Source organism: Cervus canadensis, chromosome 1 (genome assembly GCF_019320065.1).
Source record: "Cervus canadensis isolate Bull #8, Minnesota chromosome 1, ASM1932006v1, whole genome shotgun sequence".
Taxonomy (NCBI): domain Eukaryota; kingdom Metazoa; phylum Chordata; class Mammalia; order Artiodactyla; family Cervidae; genus Cervus; species Cervus canadensis.
This window is the reverse complement of record NC_057386.1, coordinates 127,353,033-127,363,265: the sequence shown is the minus strand read 5'-3', so window position 1 is coordinate 127,363,265 and position 10,233 is coordinate 127,353,033. Positions and strand designations below refer to the sequence as shown.

Below are 10,233 nucleotides of genomic sequence, written 5' to 3'. Positions count from 1 at the left end.
GGACCAGCAGGGAAGTCTCTGAATCTTGTTTTGAACTTACATATTTCTAGATTTCTGGTGAGGTTTTCATATATTCACTGGTGTATATTTCATCATCATCTTTTAAAAAAAATATTTAAAGTAAACTTTTAAGAAGTACAGTATACAAGACACCCTAGTGTTTCAGGTGGTAAAGAATCTGCCCGCAATTCAGAACTAGGGTTCGATTCCTGGGTTGGGAAGATCCCCTGGAGAAAGGAATGGCTACCCACTCCAGCACTCTTGCCTGGAGAATCCCATGGACAGAGGAGCCCAGTGGGCTATAGTCCATGGGGTCTCGAAGAGTCAGACACAACTAAGTGGCATACAAGCAGAAAAATATTCAGTCATAGGTGCTTCTCTATGAATTTAAATGACACACAAGGTGACCAGCACCCAGGTCAAAAAAAGGAACATTATCAGTTTTGCCAAAAGGCTTCCTTTGCCCTCCTGTTCACTATGCCCCCTCCAAAATTTAGGGGATTCATTTTTGCCTGTTTTTGAACTTATGTGAATTGGATCATAAAATATGATCTTTTGTGGCTGGCTTCTTTTGTTCATTATATTTATGAGATCCACACTGTTGTGTATTTTCCTTTCTCCTTTTACTTTATAGAATGTTCTTTATATCTTCTGGAGGTAATCCTTTGGTATATAATATTTTAGAAGAAAATAGAATGTACTATTACCAACCTAATAATAACTTTTTATTTACTTAAATAAGCATACTTAAAGAACTATAGACTGCTATTATCCTAAACAATAAAACCCATGAAAACACAAGTGTGATTTGCTCATTATAACTTTTCCCCCAAATCCTTTTTTTAATTAATTAAAAGAATGTTCATATGTATGCTATCAAAATCCTCTCATGCTCCACCTGTGTGTTTGTGGGGATTTGTTTTTGCTTTTCTGAAGAAGAGGGGAGCTTGTTCAGATTAATCACAGTTATCATTCATTCTCACGTTCGACAACCGTTACTTACCTACTTGGCAGCCAGCTCTTGTTCTGGGTTATTCAAATGCTTTTCCTGCAGCAATGACTTTAACTCTGGAATATAACTTTATCCTCTCTAAAATTCTAAAATAACTTCTAGCGCCTTCACTTTTTTTTTGATGATATAATTTACTTACCCTTAACCATTTATGCTTTTAATAGAAAAAAATGGAGACACAGTCAATTCAGTTCACTCAGTCATGTCCAACTCTTCACGACCCCATGGACTGCACCACGCCAGGCCTCTCTGTCCATCACCAACTCTCGAAGCTTCCTCAAACTCATGTCCATTGAGTCAGTGATTGCATCCAACCATCTCATCCTCTGGTGTCCGCTTCTCCTCCTGTCTTCAATCTTTCCCAGCATCAGGGTCTTTTTCAATGAGTCAGTTCTTCGGATCAGGTGGTCAAAGTATTGGAGCTTGAGCTTCAGCATCAGTCCTTCCAATGAATATTCAGGACTGATTTCCTTTAGAATTGACTGATTTGATCTCCTTGCAGTCCAAGGGACTCTCAAGAGTCTTCTCCTTCCGGCACTCAGCTTTCTTTATGGTCCAACTCTCACATCCATACATGACTATTGGAAAAACCATAGCCTTGACTATATGGACTTCTGTCAGCAAAGTAATGTCTCTACTTTTTAATATGCTGCCTAGACTGGTCATTGCTTTTCTTCCAAGAAGCAAGCATCTTTTAATTTCATGACTGCAGTCATCATCTGCAGTGATTTTGAAGCCCAAGAAAATAAAGTCTGTCACTGTTTCCATTGTTTCCCCATCTATTTGCCATGAAGTGATGGGATTGGATGCCACGATCTTAGTTTTTTGAATATTGAGTTAGTGAAGACACAATATAGCTGTTCTATTCACAAAATAATTACAGAATTCAGAAAATACAATATTTCCGAGTGCAATGCAAAAAATGTGATGTGGTCATGAAAATGCAAAGTTGTCTAATCGATGCCTTCTTTTACTTTTTCTGTCTTTGTAATGAAAATATTTAATGCCTTTTTTACTACACAAATAATGTTGCTTGTAAGAATATCAGAAAGTACAGATAAGCCAAAAAAAGAGGGAAGAAGACTGTGTTAGGAGTAGATTATATTTTTAAAGCCGACAAAACACTCTCATTCCCAAATTAATATTAGTAGATAATTCAGATTTAGAGGCTCAAACCATATTCCTGCGAACAGCCCTGGGCTTAAACAGAAGACTCTGTGGCACCTCAGGCCCCGCCCCTCCCTAACTTGGCCCCGCCTCGCTCCGCCCCCACAGGCCTTGATTTTTAAGGTGACCCCGCCTCTAACCCCGCCCCCAAGAGGTCTGTTAGTACCAGCTCTCGCGATAGCGTAGCCCGGAAGTTTTCCGTCCTGAACCTTGGTGGGGGCCCACGTGGGTTGGGCTTAGAAGTGCGCGGATCTTGCTATCCTACCTGCAGGAACAGGAGTTCGGGCGCCATGGGGAAGCTGCGCCGGAGGTACAACATCAAGGGGCGCCAGCAGGCGGCCCCCAGCACCTCGAAAGGCCCTCCCGAGCCGCCCCCCGTGCGGCTGGAACTGGAGGGTAAGAAGGCCCGGGACAGGGGCTGGGTTTCGGGTGAGAGACCAACCAGGGCCTTGGGGCCAGGGCTGGCCAGTGGGGCTGAAGGACGCCGGGACTATGTCTTGCTTCTGCGACTCCGGAAGGCTCCCGGAGAGAGGCCACCCACCTCAGATGATCCAAAGAAACGGGGAATAGTGACAGTTTTCGTTTTAACTGAGTTTGGAACAATACCTGGAGTTTCTTTCCAGTATGGTCGTAGTATAGCAACGTGGGGAATTTGGACAAGAAAATAAGATAATTACATTCATTTTGATGGCATCAATTATAACCTCCCTACCAGCGACCTTTAAGTTTGTATTTTTCAGCCCAGGTCTGTCTGTCTAGCTCCAGGCTGCTTGACATTTGCTAAGACTCCTCTGTTTTGTTAGGGAAGACTATGATGTGCTAGGCACTATTCTAGGAGAGTAACAGAAGATGAGATTAAGGCGGGAGAAAAATCCCTTCCGTGCAGTTTATATGCTTTTGGGAAGAAACAAGTAAAGAAAAACACAGAATATATAGAATATCTTGCATACATTCATACTAAACAGATAAAGTACAAGAGGTGTTTGGTGGGTTGCAGAGTTTCGTAAGGTAGACGGGGAAGGCCCCGTTGAGAAAGCATTGAATCCTTAAGACCTGAGTGCCATCAGAATGGCTGAGTGGAGATGAAATATTAAGTGGGGGCAGGATGGGTAGGACCTGGTGGGTCATGGTGAGAACAGTGGACCTGCAGGGTTTAGAGCAGAGGAGGAACAAGGCATGGGCTTAGGTTTTAACAGCATCACTCTGGTGCTGTGTTGAGGAAAAGCAGTAGAGGGCAAGAATCAGGGTGATTGGAAAGGAGGCTGCTGAGTACAGTCAGTAGGGCAGGAGTTGATGCTTGGTCTGGGGAGGCAGCAGCCGAGGATGTGTGAGGTAGTTGAATTCAAGATATATTTGGAAGATGGAGCTAATAGGATTTGCTGGCTGACTGTGCACAAGAACAAAGGAGATGTCAAGAATGAATCCCAGGTGTGGGGTCCAGTGGCTGGAAGCTGGAGAAGGCAGGGAGGGGCCAGCTTGGGAAGAGGCCAAGAGCTTGGATTTGGATATGAGTGTTTTGGAGGCCCTGTTAGATATCCAAGTAGAGGGATAGTCAGGCAGCTGTTGACTCAGATGCTTAGAAGAGGCAAGTCCAGGGGAGATAGCAGTTTGGAGTCCTCACTGTGTATAGATGATATTTATTAAGTCTGAAGACTGGACCACCTCTCACTGAGCAGTGAGTTTAGCCCAGTGAGGTGAGGGGAGACCCTTGGGAGTGTGGTTGTCCAGGGACCATGAAGAAGACCCACCCAACATTTGTGTCATGTTGCTGTGGGGTCAGAGAGGGAGAGGAGGACCCCTGGATGTAACACCGGGGAGCCCATCAGTGACCTTGATGCGTCCAGTTTCACAGGAGAGTTGAGGATGAAGTTATTGAATGAGTTCAGTTGTCTTGCTGGCCCTTGAAACTGAACACACTCCAAAGTTAAATTCATCCGGCTGCTTGTATAGGATCCCTGAAGCTCAGTCGGATTCAGGCATTAGGGAAGAGTGGGCCTAGATTCTGGAGGTGGAGGGAGGGAGAACCGGGCCCAATGGGGAAGCCTACTTCTCTTCACCCACTAACCAGCCTCCTCTTCCACACTCTCCTCTTGGACCCTGAAGGCAGTGAAGTTATGGGAAAGATTGTCAAGGGGAGAATCTGGAGTCTGAATTCCCTCCTCAGAAGTTGCAGGGATTGGCTGGGAGTTGAAGTAACTCACCTGACATCTCTGTGCCTCAGTTTTCTCAGCTGTCACATGGGTCCAGCAGTTACATACCTGTTCATAGGGGTGGTATTTTGGGAGAATATATTTGTAACTGAGAATGCTTTGAAAAGTAAAGACAGGCTGTGTCTTTACTGACCTGACCTGTGATGGGCATCGTTCGTTGTAGCAGCAGTGACAGCTCAGGAAGTGAGATAGACTGACAGTGAAGTGAGCGCAGAGGAGCCAGAGGTCTTTTAGACCCAAAGATTTGAGAAAAGTTTCTCACCCTCGAACAAGACATCTCCATTTATCCTTGAGACTTTTAGGGGCCAGAGGGACCTTATAAGATTATAAAGCAGCTTGCCTTCTGCAAAGAGCCTTCTCTGATCACTGATCCAAAAGTTACCCTCTTTCTTATTTTTAGCATATCCCCCTCCCCTTTTTTCTTCCTATGGCATATTGGTTCCCAAATTTTTTCCTCTAAGGACATTTTTAACGTTCTTAAACATCGAAGACTCCAAAGTGCTTTTGTTAGTGTGAGTTCTGTCTATGGAAATTTATCATATTAGAAATTAAAACAGGGATTTGGGGGCTTGGGGTTTCTTTTTTGTTTTTGATTGACTTTTGGCTTCCCTGGATCTTTACTGTAGTGCACGGGCTTCTCTTATTGTGGCACGTGGACTCAGCAGCTGCAGCACACGAGCTTAGTTGTGACGTAGGATTTTAGTTCCTCAACCAGGAATGGATTTGCACCGCTTGCAGTGAAAGCGTGGTGTCTTAACCACTGGGACCACCAGGGAATTCCCAAAAATGCTGACATTTAAAAATAGATATAACACAAGCTCAGAACTTAGTCCACTGTACACCCGGAAGAGAGTATCTTCTAGAGTTATTGTAAAAGTGGTTTTGACCTCACAGACTCTATGAAAGCAGGACCCTACTGGGAGGAAGACACTGGTGTAGTTTATTCCCTCCTTGCTGTACCTCCTTCTGTCTCCTCAAAACACAAGTATGGAGGTACCCCGACTCATGGCTGAGGCTGACCTGTGGCAGGTACTGGATGGAGAGTGTAGTAAAGGGGCGGCGGGCCTACATCCCCATTCCTGTGCAGGTGCTTGGATGGCTTGCACAGAGGGCAGGAGGGCCACCCCAGAGGAAAACAGCATTAAGATGCATCTTGAGACCCTAGGCATCCTCGCTGTCCAGCCTCCAGGGCTGTGGGTCAGGCGAGTGTATCTTTTCAGATAAGGACACGTTGAAAGGAGTCGATGCAAGCAATGCTCTTGTCCTTCCCGGGAAGAAGAAGAAAAAGACCAAAGCCCCTCCCCTGTCCAAGAAGGAGAAGAAGCCTCTGACCAAGAAAGAACGGAAGATGCTGCAGAGAATCTTAGACCAGAAGGAGAAGAAGAGCCAGGTATGCATGCTCTGTCTGCACTCAGCCCTCCAGACTGGCGAGGGATGGGGAGAGAAGGGGTCTGTGTCCCCTGACATGATCTCTGCAATAGGACCATCAGATGGAACTTTCTGGAATGAAGGACAAATTCTTTGTCTGCAGCATATAGTACACTGGTCACCAGCCATGTGTGACTGTTGAGCACATGAGATGTGGCCAGTCAGATTGAGAAATTGATTTTTTTTTTAATATATTTATTTGACTGTACCTGGTCTTAGTTGCAGAATGCGTGATCTTTAGTTGCAGCATGTGGGATCTAGTTCCCTGACCAGGGATCAAACCCAGGCCCCCTGCATTGGGAGCATGTCCAGCCACTGGACCACCAGGGAAGTTCCAGAGGAATTGAATTTTTAATGTGATTTGGTTTTAATTAATTTAAATGCAAATAGCCACATGTAACTAGTGCCCCATGTGGGACATGCAAAATCAGAACCTTCCAGCCTTTGAAGGAAGACATGCTTCTGGTGTGTCTGTCAGTCTGGAATCGGTTCAGGTTTATAGAGACCAGGTTTGTTGAACTAGGAGTCAAGTCGATCAACGTGCTCACTCTTTATTCTCCACCCCACATTCATTTTGTTTGTTTTTTAAACTTTATCCTAGAGAGTTTTGGCCTTTTTTGCTTAATGTTTTCTTAAGGAGAAAATTTTGTATTGAGAAATTCTAACATAAATAAAAGTAGAGACATTAGTGTTGCAAGGTCCCGTGTACCTGTCATCAGCTCCAACAGTTGTCAGGCCCTTTGTCAACCTCGATCATCTCCACAGCCAGCCACTTTCCTTCCCTGTAGATCAGAGCCCAGGCAGCCTCAATCTGTACTGCTTCTGTGTCTGTCCTGACAAATGACCACCAACTGGGTGTCTTAAACTGTGGAAATGTGTTCTCTTGATGATCTGGAAGCCAGATGTCTGAAATCAAAGGGTGGGCAGGGCTGCGCTCCTTCCGAAGGTTCCAGGGGAGGGCAGTGCCTGGCCTCTTCCAAATCCTGGTGGCTCCAGGTTTCCTTGGCTTGTGGCCACATCACTCCATTCTCTGCCCACATCTTCACGTGGGCTGCTTCCCTGTGTCTCTCCTCTGTGTATCTCTGATAAGGACACTTGTCTTTGAATTTAGGACTCACCTGGTTAATCCAGTATCTCATCTTGAGATCCTTAATTACCCTTAACTTGAATAAGATCCTGCCCCGGGACATAGGCTTCCCAGGTGGCGCTAGTGGTAAAGAACCCGCCTGCCAAGTGCAGGAAACTTAAGAGACTTGGGTGTGATCTTGGAGACCAGAAGATCCCCTGGAGCAGGGCATGGCAACCCACTCCAGTATTCTTGCCTGGAGAATCTCCATGGACAGAAGAGCCTAGCAGACTTCAGTCCATAGGATCGCAAAGGGTAGGACACAAATGAAGCAACTTAGCATGCACTGGGACATGGATGTATCTTTTTGGAGGGCCACCATTCAACCCATTATGTAGCATTGTATCCGTGAATATTTCAGTTTGCATCTCTAAAATAAAGACCATTTCCAATAACTGCAGTGCCTTTAGCACATCCAGATTTTTTTCAAAATACCATCAAATATCCAGTAAATAGTCAAACCTTGCACCATTTCATTGCTGCTCCCCACCCCATCTCTTGTCTTTCCCCCTTATCATTTGTTGCAGAGATTGGTTTGTTTGCCTCAAAGACTTTCCAATGGTCTGGATTAAATTTTTTTTATCTCTGTCATTTAAAAAGTGTTCTTCCACTGTCCAGTTTCCTATAAATTGGTAGTTGGATCTGGGGCAGTGGCTCAACAGAGACAGTTTTGCCTCCACTGAGACCATTTGGCCAAGTCTGGAGACTTTTGGGGTTGTGACGATTTGGAGGATGCTAGTAGCATTTTGCGGGGTAGAGGCCTGGGATGCTTTTAAATAGCCTGCAGCGCCCAGAACATCAAAAAATTACCTGATTCTAAATGCTAGTAGTGTGGAGACTGAGAAACCTGACCTAAAGGCTTCAGGACACTACCTCCTAATAGTCTTTTTAAATTGGAGTATAATTGCTTTACAATGCCATGTTAGTTTCTGCTGTATAACAACATGAATCAGCTATAAGTCTACATATATCCCCTCCCTCTTGAACCTCTCTCCCATCCCTCTTTAGTCGTTTTGACAGGGTGACCACACAGGGTGCTGTGACCACCAGGGGACACACACAGGCCTGCCATTAGCAGCTCTGACATTAGTCCCTGGAGCTCTTCATCCAGGGGAGGACTCACTGTCCTGTGAGTGTGTGCTGTTTTTTAATCCTGCGAGCATCTTTGCTTGCTGTTTTGTACGTTGTTTTTTCTTTTCTCGATTATGAAATTTGCGCACGCACATATACATGTGTGTGTACATATATATACATATATGAGCACATATAAAGTATCTGTATAATTTCAAGAATAGTGAAACAAATACTCGTGACTTGCTCACCCAGAGGAAGGGAACCAACTGGGCCCACCCCCCTCACTGCTTTATTCCAAATAGCGTGGGGACTACTTCCCATCACACAAAGAACTGTTCCTCCCTTGTACTAACTGCCAGGGAGTCTTGCATTATACAGATGGGCCCTACTTTATTTATTCCATCTCCCTTTGATGGGCATCTGGCTAGTCGATAATCTCTTACGACACACCATGGGGCAAAGAACCTTGTTTCTCCAACCACAGAGTCTGTAAGGGGACGAGAAGCCACCCCAAGCTCACATGTCTGTCGACGTTAAGAACACTGTGAAACCAGGCAATTGAAGTTCAGCCTTTGGTTTAAAAAAGACTGTGGGTGTTAGGGATGCTGTAAATTTATTTAGAGTCTCAACTTCCCTTCTAAAGAGAGGCTTATGATGCCAAATGCATAACACACTCGTTTCCTTCCCCAGCGAGCTGAGATGCTACAGAAATTGAGTGAAGTCCAGGTTTCAGAAGCTGAAATGAGACTCTTCTACACCACGTCCAAGCTGGGCACCGGGGAACGCATGTACCACACCAAAGAGTAAGTCACCAGGTTCCTCTCTGAAGCCCGTTCCTCCCGCCAGGATTCCCAGGGCAGGGAAATGTCTTGGAAGTTATGGGGTCTTCTGGGGTTATGAGAAAATACATTTGCAATGACCCATGTGCTAAAATACATCCAATGGGTAGAGACCTCACATGCTGCTGAATATCCTACACTGCGTAAGACAGCAGAGTTCCTTACTCCAGGGATGCTGGTGTTTCCCTGAAGCACCGAGTCTTGCATTTCAGGTCCCTCCAGCTGGTGCCGGGATGAGTAGGTTAGAAATTACCATCAGGCGGTCAAGAATTCTATTTAGCCCATTAGCAGGTTTTGTCTGGTTCATGTAGCATCAGTAGGCATTTGGATCTTTTGTCCATGTATGAGTCTTCTAGAACTTCGGTAACAAGGCGCCACAAACTAGGCACCTTAACACAAGAGGAATTTATTCTCGTGGCTCTGATGGCCAGAAGTCCAAAGTCAAGGTGTCAGTGGGTTGGTTCCTGCCAGAGACAGGAGAACCTGTTCCATTCTGTTCTCTAGCTTCTGGTGGTGCCAGCAATCCTAGGTGCTCTGCAGCCCACGTCACCCCAGTCTCTGTGTCATTGTAGTGTCCTCCATGTGTCTCTCTGAGTCTTCCATGGCCTTCTCCTGTCTGGGTCTGGGCTTCTATTTTCTTAGGACACCAGGCACGGGATTTAGGGCCCACCACAATCCAGTTTGACGTCATCTTAATGATGTCTACAAAAACCCTGTTTCCATATAAGATCATATTTTGATATCTGGGTGGCTGTGAATTTGGGGAAGACAGACACTTCCACAATCAATATTTAAGAATTAGGAGATTTCATATGAAAATCCCAGGTTCCACCTCATGCCCCAGTATTGACCTGTTGGATGATGTGGCCACACCAGCTGGCATTCCCGCAGGGCAGCTGGCCTGAGGTGGGGCCCATGTATTCCCTCAGCTCAGGCCCCTGCTCGCTGCTGTCTCACACTTGGCCTGTGTTCATTTCCAGTACCGTCCCATAAGACTTGGGGCACATTTAACGACTGCTTATTGAATGCAAAGTGCATCTCAGGCTCTCCTTTGGGCCCTAGGAATAGAGCAGTGCACAAAAATAAAGTTTCTTCCCATAAGGAGCTTACGTCCTGGTGATGGGGAGATGGGCAGTAGTTAGACAAATACATACACATCTAGTGCTGTAATTGCTCAGTAGAAAAGAGCAGGGTGACGAGGATGGAGGGGGTGGGAGAGGTGATGAAGGCTGCAGAGTCAGGGGAAGTCTTCCTGAGAGGCGACCTTTGAGTCAAGTGAGGGAGAAGTTACCTGCAGGGACCATGGACAGCAGGTGCAAAGGCCCTGAAGCAGGAAGGGGTGTGGCCTCTGAGTCCTGCCTCTGATGAGCCTTCAGC

General features: G+C 45.7%; 1 protein-coding gene across 5 annotated transcripts in view; it reads left to right on the top strand.

The window, feature by feature from the left end:
• Positions 1-2,360: 2,360 nt before the first annotated feature.
• Positions 2,361-10,233, top strand: part of DHX37 (DEAH-box helicase 37) — a 31,124-nt gene continuing 23,251 nt past the window's right edge. For 4 of the 5 annotated variants that reach the window (XR_006264487.1, XR_006264489.1, XM_043442620.1 and 1 more), the window contains exons 1-3: positions 2,361-2,575; positions 5,610-5,779; positions 8,708-8,820. Coding sequence is in view for 3 of the 5 variants with exons in the window: in XM_043442620.1 (XP_043298555.1) it covers positions 2,470-2,575; positions 5,610-5,779; positions 8,708-8,820 (389 nt within the window). In the remaining 2 variants the exon portion in view is untranslated. The remainder of the gene's footprint in view (positions 2,576-5,609; positions 5,780-8,707; positions 8,821-10,233) is intronic. The other variant, XM_043442628.1, reaches the window with a different exon arrangement.